The sequence below is a fragment of the Arachis stenosperma genome, chromosome 9 (assembly GCF_014773155.1).
Source record: "Arachis stenosperma cultivar V10309 chromosome 9, arast.V10309.gnm1.PFL2, whole genome shotgun sequence".
NCBI classification, from domain to species: Eukaryota; Viridiplantae; Streptophyta; class Magnoliopsida; order Fabales; family Fabaceae; genus Arachis; species Arachis stenosperma.
In genome coordinates, this window is record NC_080385.1 from 156240977 (window position 1) to 156255225 (window position 14249).

Sequence of the window (14249 nt, forward strand, 5' to 3'; positions counted from 1 at the left end):
TGTTGAATAAAGTCTTAAAAGGATATTTTTTTTTAAATAAGTAATATCTTGTTTTCTAAAATATAAAATTTTAAGAAGATTTTATTAAATTTTCTTATAAAAATATAAAACTGTTTTTTGTAGTAAAAAATTAAAAGATATTTTAAGAAAATCAAACAAAACTCACTCATAATCTAATTCCCTCAATTTAACTTAGTAAAAAAGTATAGGAAACATTTCAAGTGCTCCAGGGAGCACCGGTGTACCAGTTGTTTTAACCGTTGATTTCAATTAATATATATTATATATATTTTTTATAATTCAGATCAACGGTTAAAACAATTGGTGCACCGGTACTCCCGGTGCACTTGAAATGCTTCCAAAAGATATTGGATAAATTGCGTTTGGGATGTATCTAGTGGGGGCCACAGGTTCCTTTTGCATCTTTGCGTTATGTTATGTATGATGTTGGTCGCAAAATTCGGATGAGCGAGTGAGTGAGTTGACTCAGAGAAATGAGCAGCAGCAAGAAGATGAACCCTCCAGACGGAGAAGAAGAAGAAGAAGAACCACTATCGAAAGCTGCAAGAGCTGTTGAAGATCTTTACCTCCTCCGAGACACTTATTTCCCGCTTGACCCTAACGACAGAACCTCCAAGCTCCACCACCATTCCGATCTCGCCCTCTCCCTCCTCGATTCCATTCCCCCAGGTCTTTCCTCTTTACCCTCTTCTAATACTAGTAACAATTATTATTCAGTTGATTCATTTCAATTAATTTCTTGTAATTTTTTTCCAGAACAAAGAAAATCGTCTCTGCAGCGTGCAACATTTGAGTATCTTAGAGGCAAGATATTGGATGTGTTTCCTGACTATAGGAAAGAAGCTGAGGATCATCTCTCTAAAGCTGTGAGTACAAACGCACTATTGTTAGGGATTCATTCATTATAGTGATGTGAATGTGAATGTGAATGTTTGTGTGGTTGATTCAACAATTGAATCTTCGTTGCACCAGGTTAAGTTAAACCCATCTCTTGCAGATGCTTGGCTATGTTTAGGTAACTGCATTTGGAAGAAAGGGGATTTATCTGCTGCAAAGAACTGCCTTAGTCTTGCATTAAACAAGGTGATTTACTACTTGCTTTACACGAGTCATGCTGCAGTAAACTAATAGTTTTGAAACTTTCCATTAGTTGTAGAGCCAAGGGTCAGTTTGTTTCTTATAAGAATGGAAACTGTTTTATGAACTGGGAACTTTGAATTTGAATATGCTGTTTTTCCAAGAATAAACCTTTACCTAGAGGCTGTGACCTTTCTTTACTCGGTTTCAGTTTCTCTCTGAATTGGAAGATATTATGTTTAGTGAGATGATGATAGATGCTGTTTGTTTAAGCAGGGTCCTGACAAAAATATTCTTTGTCAATTATCAATGCTTAAAAGAAGAATGTCTCAAGGTAAGGGATTTTTTTGTACTTTCTTATTGCTTGAGGTTACCTATTGTTTTATAGTTTTTCCTGATTTCTGTAGTCATTTTAACTTGGTTTGAGTGTTTAACGGACCTGAAGGAGCCTCGCTTTTACACTCTTGCTCTTTCTGTTTTATACCAATTGCTCAGATGGGTGGTGTTCAAGAGTGCCTAATTTTAGTGCGTGCATTATATGTAGTAGTGATAAAATCATTTCAGAAATGTACTTGATGTCCTTTTTGGAATTTAGAAGTGAACTACAGTCCACGGGGTGAGGGATGATAGCGGAAAAGTGGTATAGAACTGCAGTGATGGTAGTCAGGAAGATAGAGTTATTTCAAATAGGCATAGCATGACAACTGTTTGTTTCTTTTGTTTTTCTTTTCTTTATTCTTGAGAATACCAAAATGTTCCTAATAGTGGAGGTGCATTACTGTGCTTGCTATGAACCCAGGTGCGGAGAATCAAGCTGAACTTGTTGAGGAAAGCATTCAACATGCCAAGCAAGCAATCACTTTGGATGTCAAGGATGGGAACTCTTGGTGTATGTTTTTAAATAAATTACTACTGCAATATATTCAACAAATAGATATTGCTTTGCTATTCAATAATACTTTTTATATGATCAACTTCAATTATGATGATTGTTTTTTATCTGTTAGTGATTAGCCCCTCCATTGATTTTGGCAGATAATCTTGGAAATGCATGCCTTACAAGCTTTTTTGTCACTGGAGCTTGGGATCATAGCAAACTTTTACATTCCTTAAAAGCATATCAAAATGCCGTGAGTATGAAGAGGAAGGATTTATAATTTAGCTTTAATAATGTGCATGTGAAAGAATTATATTTTTATTTGTTACTTTTGTTTTATTATATACACATCTCTTTTTATCTTTAAAAAAAAAGTTATACACATCTCTACATAGAGGCTAATTTTTGTATCTGGTGGAAGACCTAACGTTTGGTTAATATGTACCAGGAGAAAGATGAAAGAATGAAGTCCAATCCAGATTTATATTTTAACAGTGCTACCGTAAGTTGCATCTTCATCCTATAATTGTTTCTCTTAATGCTCAAGTCTCCATTTAATATGAGGTTGGAGTGCAAATTTAAGCCTTCTTTTACCCTGTATTTTTTATGTATATGTCTCAGTCTATTAGTTCCCAACTTTCCTGAAACTAGAGAACAGAGTAATGTTCCATTCTCAAAAATCATAATGGGTCATGCTAATATTTATTACACATAAATATAAATTTGCCTGCTAGTCTAAATAGTTTGTTACAGGTTAACAGATATCTAGAGAACTACGATAGGGCTCTTAGCGGATTTGAGGCTGCTGCTCTAAAGGATCCAGGACTCAATGCTTCAGAGGAGGTTCAGAAGATTGTCAATTTACTTGACAAGGTGGACAATCTTTTGAGGGTAATGATATTGTCCTGTGGCTCTGTAGTAGTAACTTAAACCTACTAATTAGTTGAAGGATTTTTCTTAGCTTAGTGTTTGACCATAGAGGATACTTTTCATTTCTGATGTTGATATTTCAATTAATATTAAAGTCAATCTTGACCCCAAATTGACTTGTAATAAAACATCATTTGATAAAAGCAGCAGTTGATTTATATGATAATTTTAATTATAGTTATTATGTACAGGGAAATTTACGAGCTAAGAGAGTGGCTTCTTTGGCATCATCATTGGCTGCTGTTAATTGTGAGAGCCTTTCTTATCTATACCTCAATACATAACTCACTGAAAATTTCGTTGAGCATCTGCCTTTAAAGTGTTGTTATGTTTACTAATAACTGACTAGATTTGTGTCTACCTTCTGCTGCAAGTGAACTCATCACAGAAGAGGGTTACCATAGACCTCATGTCAGAGGGTCTAAATAGAAACGTAGCAGTAGATGGGAAGGTGCTTTTCTTTCTTAGGAGTGAGTGTGTTGCTCCCCTGTAAGTCCTCTGTTACTGAAAAGTATTTTTCACTGCAATCACTCCCTTGCTATGGTGACTCATTATATTAATAATAACTTCCATTTGTGTTACTAGAAAATGTTACTGGTTTTACTGTCTTTTGTTGTGCATTAATTTATCGTAAAGCATTGTTGCAATGTATAAGAAGATTTGGCTGAGATAATCCTATTCATGCCATTTTGCAGATACTATTTGCTTTGTGATTCGAATCAAATTTGCTTTGTTCTCACAGTTTATGGTTTACGGAACGATGTGGTAAGAACTGCTGCCAAAGTTTTATGTCATCCTCTTCTCTTGTTGTCTCTAATCATTTTCCTCAAACTCTAATTTCATTTTTCTTTCCTTGATAAAAGTCAAGCTGACAAACCAATGCATGGTTCCATATTTTCCATCTGGAGTACTATTTCTTCTTGTAATTTATAGAAAATAAATAAAAAAATATGGACCTTCACGCAATTAAACATGGCCATAAAATCGTCATGTATAGTGATTATTGACAACTATACACAGTTAGACACATTAAGGATAAAAGTAGTGCTGAGTAAGAGTTCCGGTCTTGCTGATCTTCTTGGTATAGTACATAAATGTGTACTTTGCTCATCTTTTTTCTCCATTCGAAACGTGCACGCATGTTTGCTGGATAAATTTTGGTCCAGTCAGTTATTTTTCTCATTCTTATTGCAATTGAACAACTATTATGGAGTTAATTGATCTGTTATCCAGATTAAAGAAGGAGATCAGCTGACACTGCTTGACCCTTTCTTCCGTGATGTGGACGTGTCCTGGAAGGAAAAGGTAACTTTTCAATTTTTGGTTTTCATATCTTGATTTGATGCAATGATAATTTCTGATAGTTTTCCTTGTATTCTCATGCTTGTCTAAACATAGCATTACCAGTTCAAATCTATACGCCTGGATTTCTATGAACAAATGCTTGTAAATGGAAAAGCTCTGACTCCTCAACATGCTGTCCGTACATCAATATATGCGCAACATAAACCCTGAACTGAATAGACCAGCGCTGCATAGAGATGATGACGTTTGAATTGCTTCTGCTGCTTTGGCGGGTTTTGGATTTTGTATTCATTTAGTAAATAGATTAGTGGATACATGTATACAGGTGAATTCTTACCCAAGTCATGGGTTGATTTGAAAATAGAAGAAGGTTATTCTGAGAGGAACAAGATAGTTTTGCATTTGAAAGGTCATCGAGTTTTGTATTTGTTAAACGTGCCAGTTTTAAGATTCTCTTATATTTTTGGTGCTTCAAGACTCGAGGTCATTGATTATTTTGTTACGTGTAAAAAATAATATAATCTTGCAGATGCTTTGTTTTGTATTCCTGATTTTGCAAAATAGAGGAGGGAAATGGATAAAGGTTCATTGAAAAGCACCTAAGCTGCTTTTGTTTTTGAGAATAGGACAGGACAAAACACTAATAAATAGGATACAAAATTTTGTGTTCTTGTATTATGTTTGGTGATAAACTAGAATAAATTATGAAATCTAATTTATTTTTATTTTTTTTTCATTCAAAAAATTTGAGATGAAAAATATAATAATAAAAATATATAATTATAAAAAATTAACAAAAATAATTGAAAAAAGAATGAAAAATAAGTTGTGTCCTTTGTTAGTAACCATGTGTCTTTTCTGTCAAGATGAACATAAAATATACTAATTCAGTGTCTCTGGATATATTGTCTTTGTCTCCTTTGCCAAACATAATTTTATGTCTATGTGTTAATGCCCTGTCTCTATAAACAAACACAGCGCTAATGACTATGTTGATGGTTAAAATTGACCTCAATACTATCATTCATTCATTTGATTTCCCGTGACAATTATAAATGATAAATTCATTTACAAAGTTTCTGATGCCTAGCTTTTTGTCAAGGCAGGGGAAAGTCAATGAAGAAAATTCTAGAGAGCAATGGATACTTCACCATTGAGCAAATGGAAGGACTGATTCAGAGCCACTTGGGAGTTGGAATAATTGATGAGCTGTATGATCGTTTCACTAAGAAAGTGAAGTAGTTTCCTGATGTAATGGATATGCAAAAGCAAAAGATAGTAGCACTCTTTGTTCTTCTTAAGCGAAAGCTGCATGATCAAATAGGACATGTACTTCTCAAACTTGTGTCAAAAACTAATCATCGCAAATCTGAACTCCATTTATAAGTTTATCGTTGTGAGTCCGCCATCTTGTTTTTTCTTTAAGCTCAAAACAAAAACTATCTAAATTCATAAATCCAACTACCCAGGAACAAATCATCCTATCCATAAATACAACTAACTCCTTTCCATCCTTCTTCTCACTCTTAACCCTATTCACAAGTTTAACTTGAAATGTTTGTATTTTATTTAAGTTATAATTTAAATAATGTTTGATTGATTCGAAATTTAGATAATATTTAATTAGATATTTTGGATAATATTTATTTTAATTTAAACAATATTTATTTGATTATTTTATTTAAAATATTTAGTTAAAGATTATATTTATTAAAAATTTAGAATTACATAAATTAGAAATTAAAGATTATTAAAATATTTATAAAATTGATTTTTTTAATAAAATAGTTTAATAGTTGTTTTAAAAAAAAGTGAAAATGAGAGAATAAACAGATTTAGTCCGTCTACCCATCAATTTACCATTAGACAGGATGGAATAGAGATTTAAAACCAACTCACTAAAAAAATAGAATAGACTAATCTATTAATTAATAAATTTTTAGTGTGACAGAACAAGACGAATTAACTCGACCAGTCTTACTTATAATACATCTTAATTTTGATTTATATTAAACTTATATTTTTAACCGCATTAGGATCTGTTTAGTCACAAAACATACTAAGAAACAAAAATATTTATAGAGTATTGTTCATACCCTGGCCCAATGATGAGGGCCCAGGACCAATCGAAAGGCCTGATCCATTAGATTAAGCCTAGCAAAGCACCACCTCCACGCAAGAGGTCGGTGTCAATCCCGACTTTGTACGAAGAAGTCGGTTGTGAGATTAGCTGGTAGATAAATACTCATTCAAATGAGTAACCGCCCCTGAAATCTCTCTAACCACTTCATAAAGCCATATCTTAACCTCCCTAAGATAATGGGACGGTTATTATCCTAAAGATACGGCACTACTCCAACGGTGGTTATTGGCTCACCACTATAAGTACACTGACACACCTCAGGTATTCCTAAGTCCAATACTCTCTAAGACCTGCTTACACCCTTGCTAACTTAGGCATCGGAGTGTCTTCGCAGGTACCACCCCCCATTCACACGCGAGCACAAGTCGGACGGAGCCTCCCGAGTTGCGGACTTACCCGGATTCCTCCTCCATCACACACTTGGGCCGCCAAACGCCATCCATTGGACTAATCTCCGGTTACCTACCGTAACATTGGCACCGTTGCCGGGGACCCGAGAGATCATCCCTCGATGGCAGAAAGATCCCATGAAGAAGGCCATGTCGAAACGGATTCTGAGCAAGAGAATCTAGACATGGGCAATGACAATGAAGACACAGCCCAACATCAAGACAATGATCAACATAGAGAGGGTACCTCCGGAGTAAAGAATCCGAAGGTAAATTCCTCAGATGGGCGTGAATCAGAAAAGGAGGGACCATCCCACGTAGCTGAACTAATAGGATTGGTCCATAGCCGCCTGGAGCAATTGGAACAAGAACGGGAAAGGCAAAAGGAAACCGAAAGGTACCTTAAAGAAGAGATGGAACGGCGAAAAGAGTTAGAAAGAAAACTCTTGCAGCTAGAATCCTCTCTCAAGAACTCCCGCGATGAAGGAGAAGATCAACTCCCAGGCGGAGAAGATCCTTTCAGCGAGGACATAATGAGGGCAAAAGTTCCAAGAAACTTCAAAAGCCCTGATATGGACCTCTATGATGGAACTACGGATCCAAAGCATCATCTTAGCAATTTTAAAAGTCGGATGTATCTGGCTGACGCCTCCGACGCTACGAGATGCAAGGCTTTCCCGACCACTCTGTCGAAAGCAGCGATGAAGTGGTTCGATAGCCTTCCCCCAAGATCCATCACCAGTTTTGAAGACCTCTCAAGAAAATTCTTGATGAGGTTCTCAATCCAAAAAGATAAGGTAAAACATGCACCGAGCCTCCTGGGGATAAAACAGGAGGTCGGAGAATCTCTACGAGCCTATATGGAAAGGTTCAATAAAGCATGTTTAGAAATCCAAGACCTGCCCACGGAGGCAGTAATAATGGGGTTAGTCAATGGACTTAGAGAAGGTCCCTTCTCACAGTCCATATCTAAAAGACACCCCGTTTCTCTAAGTGATGTACAAGAAAGGGCCGAGAAGTACATCAACATGGAAGAGAATGCCAAATTAAGAGACCTAAGTTCACGACCTGGACCTACTTCCTCCTCTAGGGAGAGGGAAAGGGAAGTCAGGAAGAAGGAAGAACCCGGTCTCGAAAGGCCCAGAAAGTATCACTCTTATACTCCTCTAAAGACTTCTATAGTGGATGTATACAGAGAGATCTGCAACACTGAAAGGCTGCCACCCCCAAGACCTATTAAAAACAAAAAAGGGGGAAGTCGCGGCGAGTATTGCGAGTACCATAAGATATATGGTCACTCCACCAACGACTGTTACGACCTCAAAAATGTGATAGAAAAGCTGGCTAGAGAAGGTCGGCTTGACAGATATCTCATGGAGAGGTCGGACACCCACGGAAAGAGAAAGCGGGATGATATGGACAGGAGGGATCCTCCACCACAGACCCCCGAGAGACATATCCATATGATCTCAGGAGGATTTGCGGGAGGCGGAATCACCAAATCTTCTCGCAAAAGACATCTGAAGAGAGTCTATCAGGTCGGGGAGGAGGCATCCGACCTCCCCACTATATCCTTCACAAAAGAAGATGGGCAAGGGATAATCCCCGGGCATGATGATCCTGTGGTGATAACCATGATCCTAGCCAATGCCTATCTCCACAGAACCCTAGTAGACCAAGGAAGCTCGGCGGACATCCTTTTCAAACCCGCCTTCGACAAGCTAGGGTTAGATGAAAAAGAATTGAGAGCTTACCCCGACACTCTATATGGGTTAGGGGATACGCCAATAAAGCCACTGGGATTTTTACCCCTTCACACCACCTTTGGAAAAGGGGAAAAATCAAGGACTCTGAGTATAGACTTTATAGTCATCGATGAAGGGTCAGCCTACAACGCCTTAATTGGCAGAACTACCCTTAATCGACTCGGAGCAGTGGTATCAACTCCTCACCTCTGCATGAAATTCCCAACTCCAGGGGGAATAGCAACGGTGAGGGGAGATCAGAAATTGGCAAGAAAATGCTATAACGAAAGCCTAAATCTGAGAGGAAAAGGCAAAGAAGTCCACACCATAGAATTGGGTGGAGCAAGAACCAGAGAAGAGCTACGACCCCAGCCGGGTGGAAAAACCGAGGAGATACAAGTCGGCAAAGAGGAAGGAAAAACGACTTACATAGGAGCCAACCTAGGGGAAACCCTGAAACAAAGGTTGGGTGAACTCCTAAAAGCTAATTCCGACCTCTTTGCTTGGAAGGCTTCCGACATGCCCGGGATTGATCCCGAGCTCACGTCTCACAGGCTCTCGGTTTACTCAGGTTCCCGACCCGTACAGCAAAGAAGACGCAAGCTCGGCCCCGAGAGGGCCTCCATAGTAGAAGAGCAAGTACAGGCGCTCCTGGAGGCCGGCTTTATTAGAGAGGTCAAGTACCCGACATGGCTAGCCAATGTAGTGCTAGTCAAAAAACAGAATGGCAAATGGAGAATGTGCGTCGACTATACCGACTTGAATAAGGCCTGTCCTAAGGACCCTTATCCTCTACCGAGTATTGACACCCTAGTAGACTCCAGCTCAGGGTATCAATACCTATCATTCATGGACGCCTACTCGGGATATAACCAAATCCCGATGCATAAACCCGACCAGGAGAAAACATCGTTCATCACGCCGAAAGCCAACTATTGTTACGTGGTCATGCCATTCGGACTAAAGAATGCAGGAGCCACGTACCAAAGGCTGATGAACAAAGTGTTTTCCCCCCATCTAGGGAGTTTAATGGAGGTGTACGTCGACGACATGTTAGTAAAAACCAAGCAAGAAGCCGACCTCTTAACCGACCTCTCACAAGTCTTCGACACTATAAGGTTGCATGGGATGAGACTAAATCCCGCAAAATGCACCTTCGCAGTAGAAGCAGGAAAATTTCTAGGGTTCATGCTAACACAAAGAGGGATCGAGGCCAATCCCGACAAGTGCAGAGCCATCCTAGAAATGAAGAGCCCGACTTGTTTAAGAGAGGTTCAACAGCTCAACGGTCGGCTTGCAGCCCTCTCCAGGTTTTTGGCAGGATCAGCACTAAAATCCCTTCCATTATTCTCCCTATTGAGGAAGGGATGCCAGTTTGAATGGACTCCGGAATGTGAGGAGGCGTTCCAAGAATTCAAAAAATTCTTGAGCCAACCTCCCGTCTTAACCCGACCAGCACCGGGAGAAGACCTCGTCCTATACTTATCCGTCGCAAACAGGGCTGTCTCATCAGCCCTGATCAGAGAAGACGAGGTCGGGCAACACCCGGTCTATTTTACCAGTAAGGTTCTACAAGGCCCTGAGCTAAGGTACCACAAACTAGAGAAGTTTGCTTATTCCTTAGTGATAGCCTCACGAAGGCTACGACCTTACTTTCAGGCTCATACAATAAGAGTCCGTACAAACCAACCCATGAAGCAAATCCTCCAAAAGACGGATGTTGCAGGGAGAATGGTTCAATGGGCGATAGAACTCTCCGAGTTCGATTTGAGATACGAAACTCGGACTGCAATTAAAGCCCAATGCCTCGCCGACTTCATAGCGGAATATGCAGGTGAACAAGAGGAAAAACCGACCACATGGGAACTCTATGTAGACGGGTCCTCCAACAAAACAGGGAGCGGCGCAGGCATAATATTGGTAGATGAAAAAGGGACCCAGATAGAGGTCTCCTTAAAATTTGAATTTCCAGCTTCAAACAATCAGGCAGAATATGAAGCCTTGATTGCAGGATTAAAGCTAGCAGAAGAAGTTGGCGCCACAAAGGTGACAATCTATAGCGACTCACAAGTGGTGACTTCCCAAATAAGTGGGGAATATCAGGCAAAGGACCCCAATATGAAGAAATACTTGGAAAAAACCTTGGAACACCTTGGGCACTTTGCGGAAACCGAGATCAAGCACATAACTCGGGATCTAAATAGCAGAGCTGACGCCCTGTCCAAGTTAGCAAGTACCAAACCAGGAGGAACACCACCAGGACCGGGAGGAGGAACGGAAGAAGAGCCGGAGGCATCTGCAGGACGAGGAGGAGACTCGATAATTCTCTGTCCCCGAGTCTTCAGGTCTGACTCGGAAAGGACCTCGGGGACGGGAGGATCAACGATGGCGCCGTCAATAACCACCTTGTCGGGATGGAGCGGAGAAAGGTCCAAGTCGGGAGCAATAACTCTGACTTGTTCCAAGAAAATCCTCCAAGACTCCTCGGCACCATCGGCGATAGAGTCCTCCAACTCGGCATATGCGTTCCGAGAATTCAGCAAGTCCTTCCTCACGGCCACAATATCTTGAAATAAGCTGTGGTAGCTGTCTTGCGCCGTCTTCCTCAGATTAGCCTCCAAGGTACATTGGGCCCGTAGCTTACCCTCCTCCTCCTTCAGGTGATCCCTCTCCTTCCTCAACCTATCTCTCTCCTCTTTAAGCTCCTTTTCATGTTTTTCAAAAATACGAAGTCTCCCCTCTAACTCCTCAACCCTTGAGGTTGCACCCAAGGAGCTAAGGGGAGCCTTCTCGAAAATGTCTAAAAGCTTGCCGCAAACACCCGCCGTCCTAAAACTCTCCTCGGCCATGGTGGTGAGGTGGTTTCGAACAGAAACATCATCCATATGTATAAAAGGATAGATGTTCTTTCGGACGAATGCCATAGCATCCGCCTTAACCCCACCATCGAAGGAAGAAGAGCCAGACTCTGAAGTCTTGCGCTTCTTCTTCTCGGGTTCGGAGAGAATTTGGGCAGAAGGGGGTGGTCGGGGCAAGCTCGAGGAAGAAAGTACAATAGGTTGAGTAGGAGTGCCAGTGTTCTTAGGAGGAGGAGGCGGAGGGGGTGGAGAGATGACCACCCCGGACCTAGCCCGGGACTTCGCCTTAGCCTCCCGGACCCTTTGGTAGGCCTCCTGAGCATTCTTTTTTGCCATATCTACAAAAGAAAACAAATAACAACCGAGTTACAAGTCGGTAAAATATAAGGCAACAACTCGTCGGCAAAATATAAGTCGGCGAAAACTACTCGGAAATAAAGAATGCATGCACTACCTATTTGAGATTGAACGAAGGTCGGTGTACCCTGGAGAATTTTCCTGGTATCCAAGTAGGGGGACTTCCCCCACGCCTCCCGGAAAAACCCTACAATGGCCGCCTCCACCTCGTCTAGGTCGTCTAGACCAATCTTTTCACAAGGGGTGGCCGGCAGCCAGTAAAGGGGAAAGCGAGGGGAGGAATGCTCATCCAGAAAAAAGGGGTGGTGACCCTCTACAGCTTGAACCTTGAAGAAGAAGTTTTTGAAGTCGTGGAAAGACTCGTCAAAAAGGGTGAAAATCCTCCGACCTTGAATGGCTCGGAAGGATACCCATTGTTGCTTATTATTTAGCCCACTAAAGGGCTTAGTCATATGGAAAAGATAAAAAAAGATTCTCAAGGAAGTCGGGAAGTCCAGAGCGTGGCTTATAAACTGATAAATCTTCAAAAAACCCCAGGAATTGGGATGGAGTTGAGTAGGGGCAACCTTACAATGGTGCAGAACGGATATCTCAAAATCCGAGAAAGGAAGAAAAACACCCAAACGGGTGATCATGCATTCATATATAAAGAAAAAATAAGGGGTTGCCTCATCAACTCTCCCAAAACAGACCCGGTCTTCAGGACCCGGGATTATCAGTTCATATTTGGGCTCGTCCTCATCCGAAGTACAGAGCCTGTGATGAGTACGAAGATGGGTGACGAACTCAGCGTCGACCAACGGTTCCTCCCCAAGGACCGTATCGTCAACCCACTGAGAAAGAATGTCTACAGAAGCCATTTTTTATGTAAAGAAAAGTGGCAGAAAACCTACAAAAGGGAAAAAGAAAAAGAAAATCAAAAATACGGCCACTAAAGAAGAGAGATTCGAAACTAGAATCTACAGGTCAACCTATCTACTCGCAAAACAAAACATGCAAACATAAAGCATGGCATGAAAAAAGCAAAACTAACCTTTATCCGAAAATGGAGGTTGGAGAAGAACAGAAGTCTTCGAACGCAAGGATGCAGTACGAACAAGATAAGGAGAAAGTTTGAAAGATTGCAGAAACGGAAAATGGAAAGAGAGGGAAAGTATTTATAAAAAAGGCTAAGGGGCATAATGGTAAAAAGCGAGGCAGTCATTAATGAGACTGCACCGTTACCAAAGCCCTCAATCCCTAAATGATCCCTCAACGGACACGACGCTTGAATTGACGTAACTGTCAGAATTCAAAGGTCGCGAAAATCACGTCGGTTTCCAAGATCCGCATTCTCTCAAACAAGTCGACCACGAACCCGAGTTGAATACTTGAACCCAAACTTTAAAGAAAATTTGGGCTCAAGTAGGGGCACTGTTCATACCCTGGCCCAATGATGAGGGCCCAGGACCAATCGAAAGGCCTGATCCATTAGATTAAGCCTAGCAAAGCACCACCTCCACGCAAGAGGTCGGTGTCAATCCCGACTTTGTACGAAGAAGTCGGTTGTGAGATTAGCTGGTAGATAAATACTCATTCAAATGAGTAACCGCCCCTGAAATCTCTCTAACCACTTCATAAAGCCATATCTTAACCTCCCTAAGATAATGGGACGGTTATTATCCTAAAGATACGGCACTACTCCAACGGTGGTTATTGGCTCACCACTATAAGTACACTGACACACCTCAGGTATTCCTAAGTCCAATACTCTCTAAGACCTGCTTACACCCTTGCTAACTTAGGCATCGGAGTGTCTTCGCAGGTACCACCCCCCATTCACACGCGAGCACAAGTCGGACGGAGCCTCCCGAGTTGCGGACTTACCCGGATTCCTCCTCCATCACACACTTGGGCCGCCAAACGCCATCCATTGGACTAATCTCCGGTTACCTACCGTAACAAGTATTATTTTAGTTTTCAATATTTAGAATAAATTCTATTTTAGTTTGTAAAATTTTAATTATCATATTTTTATCCAAAAATATTTAAAATAGTATCGATGTTATTCTACTACAAAATTTTTTTTACACTATTAATTTTTTAAGAAAAGTTTTAAAAAAAGGAAGGAAATAAAAAAATAAAATTTGATATTGTTAAGAGAATAAATATGTAAGAAGGAATTGAGTAAATATAATTTTAACAAAAATATTATTAACAATACATTAATTTTATTAAGTGTTAATAAAACATTTAATAATAGAATAATATTAATATTATTTTAAATATTTTAAGATAAAAATAAGCAAAAAAAACACTAATATTTCTTTCATATAAAAAAAAATCAGCTAAAAATAAGATGATTAAAATATTATAAATTAAAATAGAATTTATCCAAATATTAGAAAACAGCATCCAACATCTATAGCACCGCCAGCACGTTATCCAACATCTGTAGCAGTGTAGCACCGCCACCGACGCTGGCGCGGTGGCACCTGTGACGTGGCAAGATTCATGCATCGGACTCAATTGGAGTTTGAGATTTTATACCAAGTAATTATGAGAGAG

The 14249-nt window shown here is 40.1% G+C and overlaps 1 protein-coding gene across 1 annotated transcript; it reads left to right on the forward strand.

Annotated features, from left to right (window-relative positions):
- Window positions 1-433: 433 nt before the first annotated feature.
- On the forward strand, window positions 434-4820 carry LOC130947886 (uncharacterized). Its single transcript, XM_057876601.1, has 13 exons — window positions 434-690; window positions 778-887; window positions 994-1104; window positions 1375-1432; window positions 1898-1987; window positions 2134-2228; window positions 2424-2477; window positions 2729-2866; window positions 3097-3154; window positions 3280-3394; window positions 3601-3670; window positions 4139-4210; window positions 4304-4820. The coding sequence occupies exons 1-13, from the start codon at window positions 495-497 to the stop codon at window positions 4418-4420; spliced, it is 1284 nt and encodes a 427-aa protein (XP_057732584.1). The 5' UTR covers window positions 434-494; the 3' UTR covers window positions 4421-4820.
- Window positions 4821-14249: the final 9429 nt, after the last annotated feature.

Coding starts and splice junctions, on each gene's coding strand:
- LOC130947886 (XM_057876601.1), top strand. CDS start 495: ATGAGCAGCAGCAAGAAGATGAACCCTCCAGACGGAGAAGAAGAAGAA. Junction 888..993: donor AGGATCATCTCTCTAAAGCT/GTGAGTACAAAC, acceptor TCGTTGCACCAG/GTTAAGTTAAACCCATCTCT. Junction 4,211..4,303: donor ACGTGTCCTGGAAGGAAAAG/GTAACTTTTCAA, acceptor GTCTAAACATAG/CATTACCAGTTCAAATCTAT.